Source organism: Triticum aestivum, chromosome 2D (assembly GCF_018294505.1).
Source record: "Triticum aestivum cultivar Chinese Spring chromosome 2D, IWGSC CS RefSeq v2.1, whole genome shotgun sequence".
NCBI classification, from domain to species: domain Eukaryota; kingdom Viridiplantae; phylum Streptophyta; class Magnoliopsida; order Poales; family Poaceae; genus Triticum; species Triticum aestivum.
Window position 1 is genome coordinate 646,484,883 of NC_057799.1, and position 18,745 is coordinate 646,503,627.

The following is an 18,745-nucleotide window of genomic DNA, read 5'->3' on the forward strand; positions in this document are numbered from 1 at the left end:
ATTTTTCGGAAATTTTGAACATTTTTGAGAATTTTTGAATTTATGAAATAAATTCTATAAAAAAATAAAGTTGGAAGGGAAAAAGAGATAGAGGAAGAAGAATAAAAATAGAAGTAAAACACATAAACAAAAAAATGGACCAGCTCATTATTGGTTGTCCCGTGCGAAGGTCCGACTATTTGTCGCCCTATGCGGGAAATAGAATTTTCCCAGCTGCGTGGGCAGAAAAGTAAGTGGGCTGGCTTCGCTGGGCCACAACGCGCGGCCCACGTACGAAATTCTGGAATGGCCCTTTTCTCTAGCAGACGAATGCATAATAATTTAGTACCACCTCAGATAGATTTTTTTTCCGGTGATGAACGGATGAAAAAATTGACGAAACACACCTTGCTTTATTAGTAGGTATAGATATCCATGCAAAGACATGCAAAAGGAAATAGAACCTACCGTACTACGTCGAGCCTAGCTACTCCTCGTCGGAGATCACGACGATCTTCGTGTCCGGCTCCGGCAACATAGGCGGCAGCTGCAGCTCCGGCTCCTCCGGCTGCTCTGCTCTGGCCTCCTTTGCCTCTATCTCCGCGTCGAGCTCGGCGAAGAGCGCGTCGGACTCCGCCTGCTCCCGCTAGAGGAACGTCCGATTGGCCTCCACATAGGCCTCATCCTGGATGGACTCCATGATGGCCTGCTGCTCCGCCATCTCGCCGGACTGGGCGACGATAAACTCCTCCTCCGCCTGCTCCATGTTGAAGGGCGGCACCTGCTAGTCCGCCTCTGCCTCCGCCTCCTTTGCCTCCTCCACCTCCATCAGAGCCATCTCTTCTCCCTCCTCCTCCTCCCCCGGCTCCTTCTCCGGCTCTGGCGAGTCCGGAGGCAGCCCGGCAGCAATGCGGGCGGTGTGCGCGGCTTCCCTCGCCCAGATCTGCTGCTGGATCTCGTAGCGGCACTCCGGCGTCAGCATGGCATAGTAGGTGATCTTGCTCCAGACCATGGCGGAGTGTCGGTGCGTGGACAGAGCGCCGGAGCGGGAGAGGGAGGAAGTGAATGGGCTCGGACTGGCGGCGCGGAGAGGGGGAGGGGGTGAGTTAGGGTTGCGGGACGCCGACCGGGTTAAATAGCCGGATTTGGTCTTGGGCGGCGAGCCAGAGCGGCGCCACACGACGCTCACACCGCGGCGAGCCAGAGCGGCGCCAAACGACGTTCACACCGCGGCGACGGACGCGGCATCCGTCGGATCACCAGGTTTTCGGGCGTTTTCGTGTGGGGGCCCCTTCGTCAGGCCAATGTGGCGGGCCTGCCCGGGAGCTCCCGGACGCCCCCATATCCGCCCATATCTGGGCTGGATATGGGGGTGCCGGTCAGCCCGGACGTTTGAGGACCGTTTGAGAGGCCCGTCTGGGTCAAAAAATTATGATCGGGCAGTGACCGGGCGTTTGAGACGGGTTTGAGAGGTCCGGTTGTAGATGCTCTAAGTTAGCAGGAGAGCTCAAGTTTGACTCACATGAAATGAAACTCAAATTCGACAATATAATAATAGATCAAATAAAAAAGTGGAAATGCAAAGAGAGAGAAGGGAGAAGAAGCAAAAAGAAATGAAAGAAATTTTAAGAGTCGCCGGTCACTCTTTCTCCAAAGCTCTCGCCGGCATCTAAAGTCTAAGAGCATCTCCAGCCGTTGGCCCCCCAGGAGGCATAAAAATCGCCGCCTGGGGGCGAGCCGGCGGTAGAATTGACGATGGGGGCGGTTGGGCATCCAGCCGCCGCCCCCAGGCGCCGATATCGGCCCATTTGCGGCCATATTTCGGCCTAGATAAATAGAAAAATGGCCCGATATCGGCGAGAAACGACCCATATTCGGCGTGGTTCGGCATTGAATTCTCAATATAAATATTTTTTTTCACATAGTTCATCACAAAAAATCAAATAATTCAATAAAATAGTGCAACAACAAATAGTTCAATACAAATTATAAACTTCAACAAATAAAAACTCATCACACGTCGAGCTATGCGTCGCCCTTGATTCTCCATTGCTGCTCCACCAGATCCTGCTGCAGTTGATGATGCACCTGTGGGTCTCGGATCTCCTGACGCATACTAAGGTAGGCAGTCCAGGTTGCCGGTAGCTGGTGATCAACTTCGGCTAGAGGACCCTGCCTGTAGTATGGTTCAGTGTCAAACACTGGCTCTTCCTGCTCGCTCTCGATGATCATGTTGTGCAAAATGACACAGCAAGTCATGATCTCCCACATTTGATCTTTCGACCAGGTCTGAGCAGGGTACCAGACAATAGCAAATCGAGATTGGAGCACACCAAATGCCCGCTCAACATCCTTCCTGCAAGCCTCCTGTACCTTGGCAAAGTGGGACTTCTTGCCTCCTAGCACAACGTTTGAGATAGTCTTCACAAATGTAGACCATCTCGGATAGATGCCATCAGCTAGGTAGTACCCCTTGTTGTACTGCCGCACATTGACCTCGAAGTTCATCGGAGGAGAACGACCTTCAACAAGCTTGGCAAAGGCAGGGGAGAACTGCAGCACGTTGATGTCATTGTGAGTTCCTGGCATATCAAAGAAGGAGTGCCAAATCCAGAGGTCCTGTGTTGCCACCGCCTCAAGTACCACGCTGCAACCAACTTTGGCGCCTTTGTACATCCCCTGCCAAGCAAATGGGCAGTTCTTCCATTTCCAATGCATGCAGTCGATGCTTCCAAGCATCCCAGGAAATCCTCTTGCTGCATTCTGTGCTAGGATCCAAACAGTGTCTTCCGCATTGGGTGTTCGCAAGTATTGCGGTCCAAACACTGCCACCACTGCCCGACAGAACTTGTAGAAACACTCAATGGTGGTGGACTCGGCCATGCGCCCATAGTCGTCGAGTGAATCAACGGGACCTCCGTATGCATGCATCCTCATCGCTGTCGCGCACTTCTGGATTGAGGTGAATCCAAGTTTGCCGGTGCAATCCTTCTTGCATTTGAAGTAGCTGTCGAACTCCCGGATGGAATTCACAATCTCGAGGAAAAGCTTTCGGCTCATCCGATAACGGCGCCGAAATGTTTTGTCGCCATGCAGTGGAGCGTACCCGCCGCTACACCGCCCCTCCGCGGCCGGAGACGCCGGAAAAATCGCCGAGCCGGTGGTGGAGAGGCTGCCTCGGCGAAACCTCTGCTCTTTTTCTGGCGGGGATGAGCTATCTAGCGGTGGCGGGCGGCGCCGGGATCAGCCGGTTGGCGGCCGAGCGCGCGGGGGTGGGAGGCGAACCTGGAAGAAAGACTTGACTTTTCGCCTGACGGTGTGGGCCAGCCGTGCTTTTCCCTTGCGCCGGAGCCCCCGAGCGCCCCCCAGTGCGCCGGGTTCGGCCTGCGATCGCCGGGTCCAAAAACGGGCCGAGCCAGCGGATTTCGGCGTCCTGAGGGCGCAACTGGGGCGTTTTTTCGGCGCCGGCGCCGAAAAAGTCGCATGAAGGGCCTGTTGGGGGCGCGGCTGAAGATGCTCTAAACAAACTCTCGCCGGCGCTGGACTCCGGCCGGCGGCCGCACCTCCGGCTTCGTCCCAGCTCCATGCTCCAGCCCGTCACGCACAGTACCCCCAACAATCAACCAGCCATGCCTGACGCCTCCGCCCTCCTACCCTCACCCCTCCTTTCCCCCCTCGTTCCAGATCGCAGGTTGCCCTTCTCTGGCCTCTGCCCTCAGCGTTCCCATCAGAGAGCTCAACATACACACCATTCCATGATTAGCCATGGTTTCTCCTCATTCCCTAATGCCCGATTCGGTTTAATTCTACTGCTTCCGAAGGTAAGGATTCTTGGATGGATTTCCCACTTGATCTGGAATTTGTGACCGCACATTTGACTTCGCTTTTTTTGCTTTGATTCTTCACCCTAGGGCTCCCGTGGTTCGCTAGAGCTAACTCCTTTTCTCTTCTCATGTTGTCTCTGCAGAGCTACTTATGCCCATAAGGTGTTTGATGGAAGTCCAAGCAGGATGCAGATAGGAGTATGTACATAACGGCCTGTATAATTTTAGTGCTCCAGTCAATGGTACCGGAGTCAATTGGTCCATCAAGCTATTTCATAGTTCGCAAAGTCGGAACTGAAAGAGTTTGACTAGTTTAGTGTTTCATCTACTCGACGGCGGTGCGCCGAAGCTCGAAGGGATCTCTTTTGACGTGCCTTCTCAGTAGGTATACATCTACTTTAGTTTATTATCGCTGTCTCTACTAGCAAAATAAATTAAACAGTTCCGAAACTTAGTGGCTTCGATTATGCCCAAATGTCGTAGGTGCTTGCAAAATTTGGTGGCCAAATCACATCGAAGGAGCTCCGTACAGAAAATAACAGCATTGATGATCATGATTATGAGCAAATGTTGTAGGTGCTTGCAAAATTTGCTGGCCAAATAACATCCGATGAGCTCCATACAAAAACAAAAACAAATGCTCAATGGTGCTCAGACACCAATTTTGTTATTTTCTGTATGAAGCTCCTTGGATGTCATTTGGCCACCAAATTTTGCAAGCACCTATGACATTTGGGCATAATCGAAGCCACACAGTTTCAGATTTGTTAGCTATTTTTTTCTTCTTCAAATTTACTATTCATCAGGTTGTAGTGTGCCTAGGTGTAGGTCAACCACACCCTTGTTTCAGTGCTTCTATAAGTAATTGTTTCAAGGGTTCTGTAAATAGATCCTTGAATTAAGTATTGAGGGTGGGGTATACCATGTTTGTGCTAAACCTTTTTAATAATCTTGTATTTGAAAACAACAAATTCTTTCTTTAGCATTTTTAGCTGTGAATATTAACCAAAATTCGCCCAAATCTTTAAGATTCTCACACTTGTTTTCTTCCACTTGCAGCGTGCATGTTCAAAGTTGCTTATAAAAGGGCATGATGGCCCGCTGGAATGCGTGGGGCATCTTCTAGTGTCCTAGTGAGGTGCTCCATCTTGTAAGTTGCTACCAAACACTGTCAACCTTGAACCTTATTAGGACTACTTGGATAAGTTAGGACAGTTTCTCTAAGGCCAGCTGTTGAGTTAGTCGGTTCATAGGTTGTCGTAAAATATGGGTGCAGGAAGCCTGGACTCTGATTACCGATTATGAAAGCGAGGACTCTTTCTCTCTCTCCCCATTAACGGAAAACTATCTTAAACTCCTTCAGCAAGTTCATTATCTACAAGTAAGTTAGAGAATTCCTGTTGTCAAGCTAGTTATCTTATACAAGACTTTTCTATAAGGCCTGCAAGCAGGTTCAGGTGGAAGCAGGAAAGTAACACCACCTGGTTTTAGACCGGGTGTAACTCTTTCTCTTTTGCCCTTTATGCCAGCCTCTTCCCTAAGTAGGATAAGTTCATTGTGTTATTACAGGTAGTATTGCTCTCAAAGCTAGGAAGGAAAGGTAAGGAGCAAGCTTATTTACTAAGATCCTAGCGAGTGGAATACTTTGAACAAGCAGGGGAGCGAGCGGAGTACTTTACGCAAGTAGTGGTTTACCAGGAACTCGTATAAGAGCTAGTCATATAGTCCTTGAAGCATTATGCCTTTTATCGGTAGGGCTGTTAGCAAGGAGTTTCAAGCTTGAGTACTTTCAGCTTTCCTGTTTTAGCTAGGAATGAAGTTGGTTCAGAGGTGTCAAGTAGAGAGGTTAGATCTTCTCTTCCTTCTCATACTGCGAGTAATATCTCTACTACACTTCCACTTTATGTTGATCAGTTTGAGCATGAGCAGCTCGTTCAGGAGCAGCCGCCCGTGGAACTCTTGTTTTGAGGAAGCAATGAACATTGTCTTTTTCCATTCTCAATAAATGAGGAAGGAGGGGTGAGGTCCTCACTTGCGAGTGAGTCAAGGCTTTCTTTTATAATACATCCTACCCGATTTTGGTTGACGATTGCGTTCTATTCCAATTATTCACTTGTTTTTCTTGTCACTGTGGCGAGACCAGATGAGAGAGAGAACTATTTTCCATTTCCAGACAGACCCCGAGCCGAGGTTGGAACAATTCTTTATTTTCTTGTTGGTTCCTTCTTTATTATTTATTCCAAGTTTTTCTCTTCCATTCGGTTCATTAGCTTTAGGAAAAATAGAAGCTGCGGAAATGCTCGCTTCTAAAAGGCTTAAAGGCTCTGATCAAGGCAATGAACATTTTGCACTTGGAAACTAATAAGAAAGGAATTCAAATCATAGTTCAATACAGACTTTTTCTCTTTTAAGAAGGGTGAAACTTTCCTTCCAATACTTGTGCGCTCTACCCATCTCTACTGAACAAACCTACTACACATCGAGTGGCAGGGTATGTGTGTAGGCCTTTTCAAGGACATTTGAAACAACATGTCGATAAATTGCTATAGAAAGTGAGGCTAGATCTAGAGTTCTGACCTTTTCGTGGGTTGGGTGATCTTCAAACTCTTGTTGTTCGCCGTCGGACAGAATAGTTGCTTAGTGGCTAGGAGCGGAGCGCCCCTTTCTTGTTCTTGGTGGCGTCTATAGCGAAGAAGACCTTCCCGAACGAGGGCCGTCCAGTCCCTGGCCGGCTCTTGGTTCTTGAGCAAGCTCCTCGAATGCAGGTAGGATGCTCATAGATGAAGAAAAAGAGACTTTAGGCAAGTGGTTCTGGTAGCTCAGCTAGTTAGTGCAAAACAAGCAACGGATTGAGCAACTAGCCGTTGCGCGTTAGCGCATCCGTTTTCTTGCTGGACTGCAAATCCTTTTTTTCTTGTTTCAGTGGGAAGAGCAAGGGGCATTGCCCTTGAAATCCTTCAGTGGTTCGGATCAAATACGTAGTAGACGTTATCAGATCAAAGTACCCGCCTTGGAGGAGTTGGTATCAAAGAAAGACAACTCTCAAATGGATTTGCTGGTCTATGATGACCAAGTAGAAGCATCCGTTCCACATAGGTGGTTTTTATTGAAGCATAGGCGCAAGCTCTTCTCAAAAGAATTTCGTTTATAGGATTCAGTCGTCCGTTTGTTTTGTTTTGAATTGACATAGAGAAATCTTTCTCGCGTTGATACATGCCATGTATATAAATTTGACTTGTTTTTCCCTGTGTGTGTGGACCAAACAAGCAAGAATCAAAAGGACAGCTTGTTGGATTCTTAAGTAATAATAGTATTTGGGAGGACTACCAGAAGAAAGAAGGGAGGGAATCCCGGGGATGGCCACTAAATCACAGAACGAGATTTACGGTATGTACTGGATCACAACAACCATATACCATACGGCACTCTTTAACTACATGCATCTTAGTAGATGTGTGTTCCTACCATATATCGGTGTTGCGTAAACTTTTTCAAATAGATTATATCGATATGACAGGGTAGATGAGATGCAATTATAAAATTGCAAATAAATATGTTTTTAATAAGAAAATGATTCAACCAAGCCATCAAGCTGTTAGTAGCTTTTGTTTTTCTTCTCTACAGTACTGTAGTGTAGCTGCTTCTTCTCTCCCATGTATGCCTTACATGCCGGCCGCCCATCTTCTGGCTCCCCTGTATGTACTGACCCTGCACGACGTGTGTCTTTTTGCCTGAGCTTTATGCTGGGGCCACACGTAGGTGCGCACTCGCCATCTTGCTTGAGATTGCACGAAGGTGTACGCTCACCATCTTACTCAAGGCTCACGCGCGGGGCCGCACACCGGGGTGCAAAATTTCCATCTTGCATGTGGGTTCATGTCCGGGGCCACATGGTGTGTACTCGCCATCTTGCCTAGGTTTCATATATGCTCAAGGTCGTGCAGCAATGCGTGCTCGTTGTCTTGTCCAGGATGCATGCCCAGGGGTGCGTGTGGGCGCACACTCGCCGACTTGTTTGGAATGCACGCACTGCGGTTGCGCGCAATGTTGTCGTGCGTGGCACTTGCCCAACGCTGCTCCGCTTATCCCCGCGTGGTCTGGGTGTATTGCCTCCTGTCAGAAAAAAAGGGGTCAACCCATTGCTAAATATACTCCTGCATGCTAATAAAGAGAGGGTGAGTTATACCACTTGTTCCAGTTGTCCTGTCCAACTTCTGATCTGACCTCAACCTGAGACCTTCTTCCCAACACACGTGCAGATTAAAAAATCCAAGTAATTTTTCATTTGGGAATTATTGGGAGAAATCGTAGTCGATGTTTGTTATAGTTACCCTCTATAGGAAGTTGAAGTTGTGCTATAAAATGGTTTAGTCAACATTATTACCCTCTCAATTGGCATATGATTTTCGCGAAAAAGAAAATAGCATATGGTTGGCCCCTCCTCCTTTTATCCGGGCTTGGAACCGGCTATGCAAATGGCATAGGCGGAGTTCCCCACCCACCCTCCCAAAATATGACATTTTTTTGTTTTTGATTTTTTTCATTCTCATTTTTTTTAAACATAACATATTTTTGATTTTTTTGGGTGTATATATATATATATATTATTTTTTGGGTTTTATACTTTTTATGTATTTTTACCACTCGTAAGCCCTGAGGCCGACCAAGCATCGTCAACCTGAAAAATAATCAGTGCAAACAGTGTGATGCCGTTACAAAAGGCTGATCCAGATTCTCTGAATCGAAATGGACTATGAGATGATGTACAGACCTTCAGGGCACGCGTGGAAGAGTTTGGAGGCCGTTTACACGCCGCCGCCATCTTCCTCCCCGGTATTGTTTCCGCTGGTGGAGTGGCATATGCGTGAGAAGTTAGTGTTGGTACACGTCATGACCACGACGATGCATACCATTAGAGAAGATTAAATAGAAGAACCATAATTAATGGCGATGTGATCTTATATAAGATAAATGACTAACCTGAGCTGAGCTAGGCTGTCTACTGCTTGGACCATCATTAGAGTCCTCAAAGGTGAGCAGTTCATTCAAGTTGAATATCGCCGAGGAGTTCTCACCATCTTGTCTACTCTGTGCCACACCAGCAGCTCTACTTGCTATGTCGTCCGTTGTATCATGTTGAGCTGCCAAGGACGGGTCGCTGGATAAACCAGAGAGCATGCCACCAGCATCGGACGACCCTCCAAGGCTGAGCATGCTGTCTGTGTTGACCTGATCGTGCATACATGCATGGACAACAACTAAGATGCAGTCTGAACTCTCAAGTAACAACGAGCTACTAGTACAGGTCAAACGCTACCGAAGATGCATGCGGATACGGTTAGAGCATACAGATACGGTTAGAGATTGAAAAGTAAGTAGAACAACCACGGTTAATAGTTATGTGCTCCTATATATATGTTGAACATATAAGATACAATGGAGGAGTGGGATCACCGGAGTGCTCCCAGTGTGGGATTTTCACGATAACGTCATCTCTGGCTAGTTGATCGGCCACCTGCGGCACACCTGCGTCATACGCATGTTCTAGGTTTCGCTGATGGCTCTTGGTCGCTGGGCTGTTTGCTTGGTGTGTGCATGGTTTTTAGTTTGCGTAGCGGTGTCCACGTCTGGATCATGTGCGCTTGCATCACCTTTGTTGGGTCAACACCTGCTCGGCGTGGATCATCGTTGCTCTTTTTTCATTTTTCTCTTTCAAGACATAGTTTCGGTCTTGTATGACACTGTTCAATGTTGTCATGATCCTTTGCATTGTGTGTGTGTGTTGATGTTCACTGTGTGTATCCCCTATTCGTGCAGAGGCCGGGTGTGCTCACTGTATTTGTATCACCTTGATGCTACATTATGAGTTAATGAGAAAAGCCTTTTATCAGAAAATAAAAGAGTAAGATGGTTTACCTGAGCTGAGCAAGGCTGTTTGTTGCTCTCACCAGCAGCAGATGCCTTCTCCAAGGCCGCGAGCCATTCATTCAAGTTGAATATCGTTGAGGAGTTCTCACCATCTTGTGTAGTCTGCGCCTCGCTAGCAGTGCTGCTTGCTAAGGCTTCCATCATATCAGATTGAGCGGCCAAGGCTGGGTCGCTGGATAAACCAGACAGCTTGCCGCTGGCATCGGTCGGTTCTCCATGGTTGAGCACGCTGCGGGCGTCGACCTGAGCGTGCATACATGCATGGACAACAACTAAGATGGAGTCTGAAGTAACAAGGCACGGCTAGTACAGATCAAACGCTACAGATGATGCACACAGTTACTAGTAGTTAGAGATTGAAGGGTAAGTAGCAGAGCCACGGTTAGTGGCGATCTCATGTATATGCTAAACATGTGAGATGGCTCACCTCCTGAGCTGCGCTAGGCTGCCTACTGCTCGCACGAGCAGCAAGGACCTGCTCCACGGTCGGCAACACTTGCCTCAGCATCCTGGAGACCTTCTCACCATCTTGGCCACTACTCTCTGGCAGCGGCTCACTAGTACTGCTAGCATCGGCCCGTCCATCATCAGCATATCCAGGCGTGGAGGATGGCCCGTCCATGTAGTATTGCTCGGTTTCTGGCTCCAACAGCTGCTCCATCAGCGCCTCCATCCAAGAGCCGTCATCGTCCTGCACCGCGCTGTGCATGTCTGCAATCAACTCGGGGTTCCGCATGCACTTCTTCAATATTCTCTCAAAAGCAGCGGGTTCTGTTCCAAACTCAGCAGCTCCCTCTGATATAGCAGCAGCTCCCTCCGGGGTGTTACGCAGGAGGAGAAAAGCGTCGTCGATGCCAAGCTGAGTGCGCATACATGCATGGACAACAAAAGATTAAGATGCAGGCTGTGGAAGTACGACGCCCGGCTAGCACGGACGGATCAAACACTACAGATGCAGAATTGATAATGGTACCTTAGGCGGCGGCCTGGAGGATGGCTCCATCACCTGTGCCAAGAGCTGCTCGAATTCAGAACGGTCATTGTTCCGCACCGCGCTTTCCATGGCTGCACTCAACTCGGGGTTCAGCACGTACTTCTTCAACTTTATCTCAAAAGCAGCGGGATCCATTTCAAACTTAGCGGCTCCCTCCGACACAAGTGCCGACGCACGAGCGGCTCCATACAAGCTGATGAACCAGGAGAGCAAGTTGTCGGCGTGTCCTCTACCAGGATATCCAGTGGGGGAGGATGGCTCGTCGATGTCGTGCCCGGAGAAATAATCTAGGATTTCTTGGTCCATCAGCTGCTCATGGAGCCGCATGTATTCAGAAACGTCATTCAAGTCCACCAAGTTCTCCATGATTGTAATCAACTCGGGGTTCAGCACACACTTCTTCCATATTCTCTTATAAGCGACGGGATCCATTCCAAGCTTATCGGCTACCTCCGACATTTTAGCGGCTCCATCTGGGCTCTTGAGCCAGGAGAGCACAGCGGAGAGCAAACTGCCGGTGCCGTCAGGCTGAGTGTGCAATGCATACATGCATGCATGGACAACAAAAGATTAATTAAGAATGAAGGTGTTTGGTTCATGATAAGCAACGCAAACTTACACGCAACGAACCTAATTACTTCGTTACTGTAAACATAATGGAACGAAACCGAAACTTGTTTGGTTGCAAAATGTAACGTTAGGAGTGCGGCGTCGTCTCTCGTGTGGAGTTTGACGGTACCGGGAACATCAGGACTGGCCCGTGCGGGCACTCGGCGTAATTCTTCTTCGCCTGCCTGACAGTAGAGTCAAAGTCACCATGCATGTCACAGAGCAGAGGTTGCGGGGGGAACACCGAGGAGGGGGCACAAAGCACGCGGCCAGGTGGACATGGCGCTGAAGCCCGTGCTCGCTATCATTGGTGCAGACCGTTGCACTGCCGATCGAGGCAATGATGGCACCGGTACCTCAAAAACAAAAAGACATAAGAAATCCCAAAGATGCAGTGGTGGCGCTCCTCGCCTCTGCCGGCTCTGGTAGGTGAGGCGGCGATGTTGGCCTTGAGTGCCGGCTACCAGTTGTGGCGATCCTCACCTGAGCGGGCTCTGACCGTTGGGCAGATGCAAAGCTGGTCCTGGGGGCGCCGGCTTAGCTGTGAACAGTGGCCTGATCTGTTCAGGCGACGGCATGCGGAACTGTTGCAAGATGCTGTGTAAGGTGCGCTGTGTTCGGGGGAGCCAACGGAGCTTTACGCGGAGGAGACCCCGTCGTGGAAGAAAACACCATGCGCCAAGATAAGGTTTCCAATGACACAGGATTTGGATTTCGCTACAAATCGAACCACACATTTTTAAGAGGATGGCAAGCTTATTTAGCAAGCATGGCAAATCCCTGCAATGTTGAGTTTTTTCTGTTTTGTCAGGATTCACCATGCTTGCTAAAGGAACTTGCCATCCACCCGACAACGTAATATGACATATACGAATCGAACGAACGTTTTGATGGCAAATTATGTTGTCGTCAGGACGGCAATTTCTTTCAACAAGTGCGGCAAATCCTTGCCATGTTCAGTTTTCTGCAAGGATTTGTCATGCTTGTTAGAAAAATTGTCATCCTCGCGACAAAATAATTCTATGTAAAAAACTTTCGATTTACCATGCTTCTGGCCCGTAGGATTTTGGGTGTAACCAAATTCATATAGGGCTGGGAACTGGTGCCGTGTTATCTATTTATAGTCCAGTCAAACCAAACATGATGTGGTGTTTATGTGTTACCACTGTTAACGGATTAGGATTTGGCGGGCACCTCTGAACATTTGCAGAGCACGCTGTGGACGTCGACCTGATCGTGCATATATATGCATGGACAACAACTGAGATGCAGGCTGAACTGAAATAACAACACACGCACGGCTACTGGCTAGTATAGATCTTAACTCTACTGATGATGATGCATGAAGGTTAATTTGTTAGTGACAGACCTCAATGGTACTGACAGCTGCACAGCCTGCACTGGAGCTTTCTGCCAAATTGGCGTCTGCGTCTGCACGTTATATAGCGGAGGATTAGACAAGTGTCAGCTGGAGAAATCGAGATTGGAAGAAAGCGCATACAACGCAAATAGCATGATTCTCATAATGGCAAAATTTTAAGAAGAATGGAAAACCAACGTACTAGAAGAGGCGGAAGGAGCACCGGACAAACCCTGGTCACGCAGGAGCTTATTAAACAAGTTCACGAAAAGAGCTGGTCCCTGCATGCGCGGTTAAAACCAATCAGCGCAAGTATGCAGATGTTAGAGACAGAATTAGACTATTACTGAACTGAACGATGACATTGGTGTCATACATTTCCACATCACTTGCTGCATCTGCATCGACCAGTGTAGTTTTATTTCAAGGGTGTGGCTAGATCTCGGTCGACTGAGATTTAACCAAGCCTCAGTCAAGTGATATATAACATATCAGTTTTATTTCAAGGGTGTGGCTAGATTTTGGTGGACTGAGATTTAACCAAGCCTCAGTCAAGTGATATATAACATATCAAAAGGAAGAAAGAAAAAACTAAACTGATTTTTTTGCACGGATCTTCACGTAAGATCCTATGAATAGTCTCAATCGACTGAGATTTAGCAATCCCGTTATTTCAAATTCGTCATCTTCCAGAATTCAGCGGGTTCAGATCGGCGACTAAAACCCAGCAAAGTAGTTTTTTCCATACGACGGTAAATCTTTAAAAAATAAATAATTGACCTACCATATTTATTACCTGAGATGGAGATTCTGGGGCATCTGTACCGCCACTCACTGTGAGAACCGGTGGTGCTCTGACAGGAAGCCCGAGCTGCCAGGTAGCCCGACCAAAATCTTCCGACATTCGCTTTACAAATTAAGGGTTGTCAAACATATTTTCTTGCGAGGGCGGGGGCCTCACAAGCTTCACGGAAGTCCCTTCTATTAGTTCCATTACGTGCCACATCTCCGTTATAACCTGAGCCGAAAACGCACAAAGCAAGCATATTAGACGGGGCCTCAGTTTATGTGAAAGGAGAGACATGAGCGATGCAAGTTGCAAGAACATACGTTGTTCCATCTCCTTATGGAAATGTTGGGGCGGTTGTGGTGGGCTTGGCTAGCCTGCTTTAGCTTTTCCTCTGCCTTCTGCACCCGGAGGGGGAGGCAGCCGTGGCAGTCGAGGTGGTAGGTGGCCCTCTCGAGTAGAGGCATGTTCCCCCACAGGCCAACGTCCCTTCCTGCCCTGATGCCGCCAACCTCCAGCTCCTGGATCATTGGCAGCCCCCCGTCCCCGCATATCAGCTCTATGTTCGTGTTGACGTATTGCAACACCTGGAACTCATTCTTGTTGGCGGTGTATGATAGCCGGTACGTGTCCTCCTCGCTGTGGAGGTAGAGCGAGCGGAGCGACGGCATCTGCCCGAGGATATCTAAGTGTTGCGCCGTCAGGGTCTCCACCTGCAGCAGTAGCTTGGAGAGTTTCCGGGCACCCAAGTGGTGGATCCACGGTGTCTGCCTGGATAGGATAACCCCGAACAGCAGCAGCTGGTGGAGCTCCGGGTTTGGCACGCTGCCTTCCCAGCCTCCGAGGCGTGCCTTTCCCTTTGTGTCGAACCAGATCTGCAGGACCTGGAGCTTCTCCAGACGGCACAGGGATTCTACCAGAACCTTCTGCATGCCCTCATCCATCTCATCGAAGTGGATTATCAGCACCCTTAGGTTCGTCAGCTTTCGGAGCCCGGCAGCGAAGTCCGGGGACTTGTCCGCCGAGTGCAGCCACAGCTCTTCCAGGGACGCCAGAACTCCTATCCGACCCATCAGCCTCGTGCCCTTGCCAGCACGCAGGCACCTCAGCTTCGTTAGCTCTTCGACAAATGACGGCAATTCTGTGACGCCAGTCTCCGTCACGTCAAGTGTCTGTAGGAGCTTGAGGTGTCTTATCTTCTTCGGTAGCTCAGCTACGGGTGTGCCAGCAAGCCTGACATACTTCAGCCCTTTTAATTTACCGAGGTGCTTCAGTTTGCAATCTCCAACGATTAAATCACGGCCCTCTAGATCTATTACACGCAAGTGTGCAAACTCTGAGAGTGGGGGAAAGCTACTACTGGAACACGTGCTGGCATAAAATGACAACACGTCCCCTACTTCCAGGCTAGTGTTTTGATTTTGACCCACGATTGTTCCGTGGATGGCTAATCTATGAATGGGTCCGGTTGCAAATGTGCTCTCCTGCCTCATGCCTAACACGGTGGAGAAGTTCTCTTTCTCGCTGCTTGAGAGGTTGCGGATGAGTTCAACCATCAAACTGTGGACAAGATAACCACCTTGGCCGAGGTCACGAGGGCTCACCGCCAACTGGATCATACTCCTGTCTATTAGATTGTTTAAATACTTCTCCCCAGTCTCAAATGATCCATCAGGAACAAGGCCTTCTGCCACCCACCTCCATATCAGCAAATTCTTCTCGATCCAGTGCCCTTCTGGGAACAGGCTTAGGTACAAAAAACATCCCCTTAGATGACTGGGCAGATCAGTATAGCTATAGTGCATCACCTTCCTCACGTTCTCGAAAACCTTGTCCTCCTTGTGCTCATCGAAACCAATGGACTTATACACCCTATGCCACTCCTTGCTTTCAGTTTTAGCGAGCAAGCTACCTACCAAAGTGATAGCTATTGGCACACCTCCACATTTATTAAATAAATTACTGGGCAGTTTTTCAAAATCAGTATCGTGGATTTTATCTTCAGTACCAAATATTTTGGTACAGAGTAACTTTTTTGAGTCGTCTGTGGAAAGTGGTTTTATGTTGTAAACGCTGTCATCAGCAACTCCTTTGAGAATTTTGCGGTTACGACTTGTGGTGATGATTTTACTTCCAGCTGTACCCACGCAAGCATAATTAATCAAGGCCCACGTTTCCTCATCCCATAGATCATCAATGACAATTAAGAACCTATTCACACCAGAAGGCAAAAGCATTGAAATGAATGATCACGAAAAAACAATCTGCTTGACTGAACTCAAAACAAACGGTAGGAATTAAACATAGGAATACCGAGATGTAGGAGTTACCAGTAAGTTAACAATAAGACTAGCCACAATGGGTAGTAACATAGACTAGTAACATGCCCATGTTACTAGTCTATGTTACTATCTCTATAGTGGGAAGTAACATATGTGTGGTAACATGCAACACTTCATTTATGAGGCTATAGACACATCTTGCCTTAACATGTGTGATGTTACTCATACTACTAGTAACTACTCCCTCTGTCTAGGTGTGTAAGTCATCTTACGAAAATCAAATAATCCCAAAACCCTTAGGCACGATACATTAACTCCCTCCTCGTTTCTTGTTCTGTGGCATATCAACCAATAAGAGATGTGGGCCGTGCATGCTTTCAGTGACTTGAGACTAACAAATATGACATGCAGTGGTTAGTTCATTGCATGCAATGCTATTAATTAGCAAAAAGACATTAAGTTTTTTCGTTTTCCTCTCCGCCTTGGTCGCGGTGCATAACGTAAGATGACTTCCACACCTAGACGGAGGGAGTAGCTATGTTACTACTTTTCTCTCTTTCTTCATTTATTGCTTGCCACATCATCTACTTTATCTAGATATGTGTGATGTTACTACCTATGTTACTCCCACTGTGGGTAGTCTAAAGCAATAACTCAATACGCTATTTGTTTGTAAAATGTTTGTCTAGCGGAGTCTGTATTAATGCTTATTCTTAACATGACATTGTAAGTGGCATCGCAGTCGTGGTTTTAACAGACAAAACATCACACATTTTTTGCACGTCATCTACCGGGCAACTGGCTGGATCTTTAGGTGGTCATTACTCAACCGTGCGGAAGTCAAGTAACATATGGCTTATGGGTGCAATCGTTGGGGATGGTAGCACGAGATACTTACAACTGGTTTGGATGACGGTCCAACAATAGGATAGGTGTATAGTCATCTTGTCCTATTTTTGCCTATATTGTGACAATTTTTATTTATTTCAGCTCGATTTGCGAACTTGTATCGAATTACATATTTTGTGGCTACTTTAATTAATAATATGGCTGTATGCATCACTTTGATGCCGAGGCCGCGCGGGGGGCAATCCTCCCTTTCAAAAAAATAATAATAAAGTGGCATTGCAGTGAATTTATAAGTTCGTTTTGCAATGAGTCTACCGTATCACTTTCATATATATGAAAGGCATGCATAATATAGAACTCAAATTATTAATTAATACTAGAGAATGTCCACATGTACATAGCCCGCCACCACAATGGATATATCAACTCTTAAAAATTCAGACAAATAAGAAACCACCTAATATATAAACTTCATTGATGGGACATAATCTTTCTCGTGAATTTATAAGTCACTGTTTCTACATGCTGAAAGCATATGTGCAATTATGAGTTTATAATTTCTATATGCAGATAATATCATGTGTAGACTATTTATTCTCTTAGTATGTTACTCCATTACAGAGATGGAAGAAAACGGTGATCATCTCACATGACTAGCAAGCATTGATAGCAATAATTAATTATAACAAATCTCAAAAAATAATTGATCGTAACACTCAGATGAACCGATTATACCTCTTTATCTTTTATAATATAGTTCATTTGTAATTTTTATATACTACGACCTTAAAGTGAGTTATATACAAAAAATTGTCCAATATATTTTACATAGCTGATTTTTATGTAAGAAAGGTATATGGCGAAAACTAGAGGTCCTCATGATATTTTGTTTGTGTGTGTGCACGCACCTCTTATTCTTCAGGGAATCTTGCAGCTGGTCAGCAAGCTGTTGATGGTTTAGCCCCTCACCATAAATCTCTATTCGAAGTCCATAGAAGATGTTCCTCAGAACCTTCTCTGGGACAACTCTCTGACCGATGGGGACAAAAGCCTTGCAATTAAACCCCTCGATCATGTCATCGTAAATTGCTCGAGCAAGGGTGGTCTTGCCCATGCCCGCCATCCCGACAATGGAGACACGATCACTCTTCGACAGCTTGTCGGTTAGATTGGCTATTGCCCCGGCTATGCCAACAGGGCTAGATTCCTTCTTGTACATGGCAAGGATACGAGGGTCAACTTGCCGAGTGGAAGAACTTTCTAGGGAACTCTTGCTAGGATACGTGCCATGGCGGTCACGCACCTCCTTGACCTTGATTCGCGTTTCTTTGATGTACTTGTCTACCTCATGGTTAACATACTGCTCGATCGGGACATGAGGATGCTTGCCCTTGCTCGAATCGATGCGCGCCATGAAGGAGTGGAGACTTGTGTCGATGTCACGCGATAGCTCCCTGACCTCGTCAGCCAGGAGCTTCATATGCCTGTCAAGCTCGAGGTCCGGCGCCAGGCTGGAGACGTCCTCAAGGAAAATTTTCATGCCCTTCAGCTCCGCCTGAAGGCTTGTAAACCCACCCTTCACGGTCTTCTCCAGGTACAACTCGTACTTGAGCAGCTTCCCAAGAGATGGCACAACAGCGCCAAAAAACGCTGCGGTGTACTCCACCGCCATGCTCGCGCGGTGGACTCTCAATCTCTCTGGCTAACTTATTTCTTCTCTTTTTTGTTTCTCTTGCTCTCTCCGAACTTTTCTCTTTTGAGGTAGCTTTCTCTAAACTTCGTTTGAGAAGCTCTTGGTTGGCATGGAGGTTGCTTGGCCTGCGTGCCCCTATATATAGAGGTGGGCTGCTGGTGGAGCTAGAAATAAGATTGGAAATAAAATATTGCTTGCTGCTTGGAGGCATAAATATTGTGTTGGCCAGGTCACTGGATCCATGTCTACTGGCATGTAGGGTCCAATTAAGTAACGTGGCAACTGCGACCTAATGTTAATTCGAAGATAAGCTACACGAACCATCTTGGACGCAGGATCTTCGAGCATGAGTGAAATGACATCAACCATCTCTTATTTATGCCAAGTAGGGTTGCAAACGAGTCGAGTTCGAGCAAGTTGGAGTTGGCTCAGCTCAACTC

The 18,745-nt window shown here is 47.4% G+C and overlaps 1 protein-coding gene across 1 annotated transcript; it reads right to left on the reverse strand.

Annotated features, from left to right (window-relative positions):
• Positions 1-13,753: 13,753 nt before the first annotated feature.
• On the reverse strand, positions 13,754-18,284 carry LOC123056165 (disease resistance protein Pik-1-like). The gene is made up of 2 exons (XM_044479869.1): positions 17,521-18,284; positions 13,754-15,692 (listed from the first exon to the last, which is right to left on the reverse strand). Exons 1-2 carry the CDS (start codon positions 18,282-18,284, stop codon positions 13,754-13,756), a joined length of 2,703 nt encoding a protein of 900 aa, XP_044335804.1.
• Positions 18,285-18,745: the final 461 nt, after the last annotated feature.

Bases quoted from the DNA above. Each gene is read 5' to 3' on its own strand.
- LOC123056165 (XM_044479869.1), bottom strand. From the start codon at position 18,284: ATGGCGGTGGAGTACACCGCAGCGTTTTTTGGCGCTGTTGTGCCATCT. The intron at 15,693-17,520 runs GTGCGTGCACAC...TGGTGTGAATAG, and splicing joins GATTCCCTGAAGAATAAGAG to GTTCTTAATTGTCATTGATG.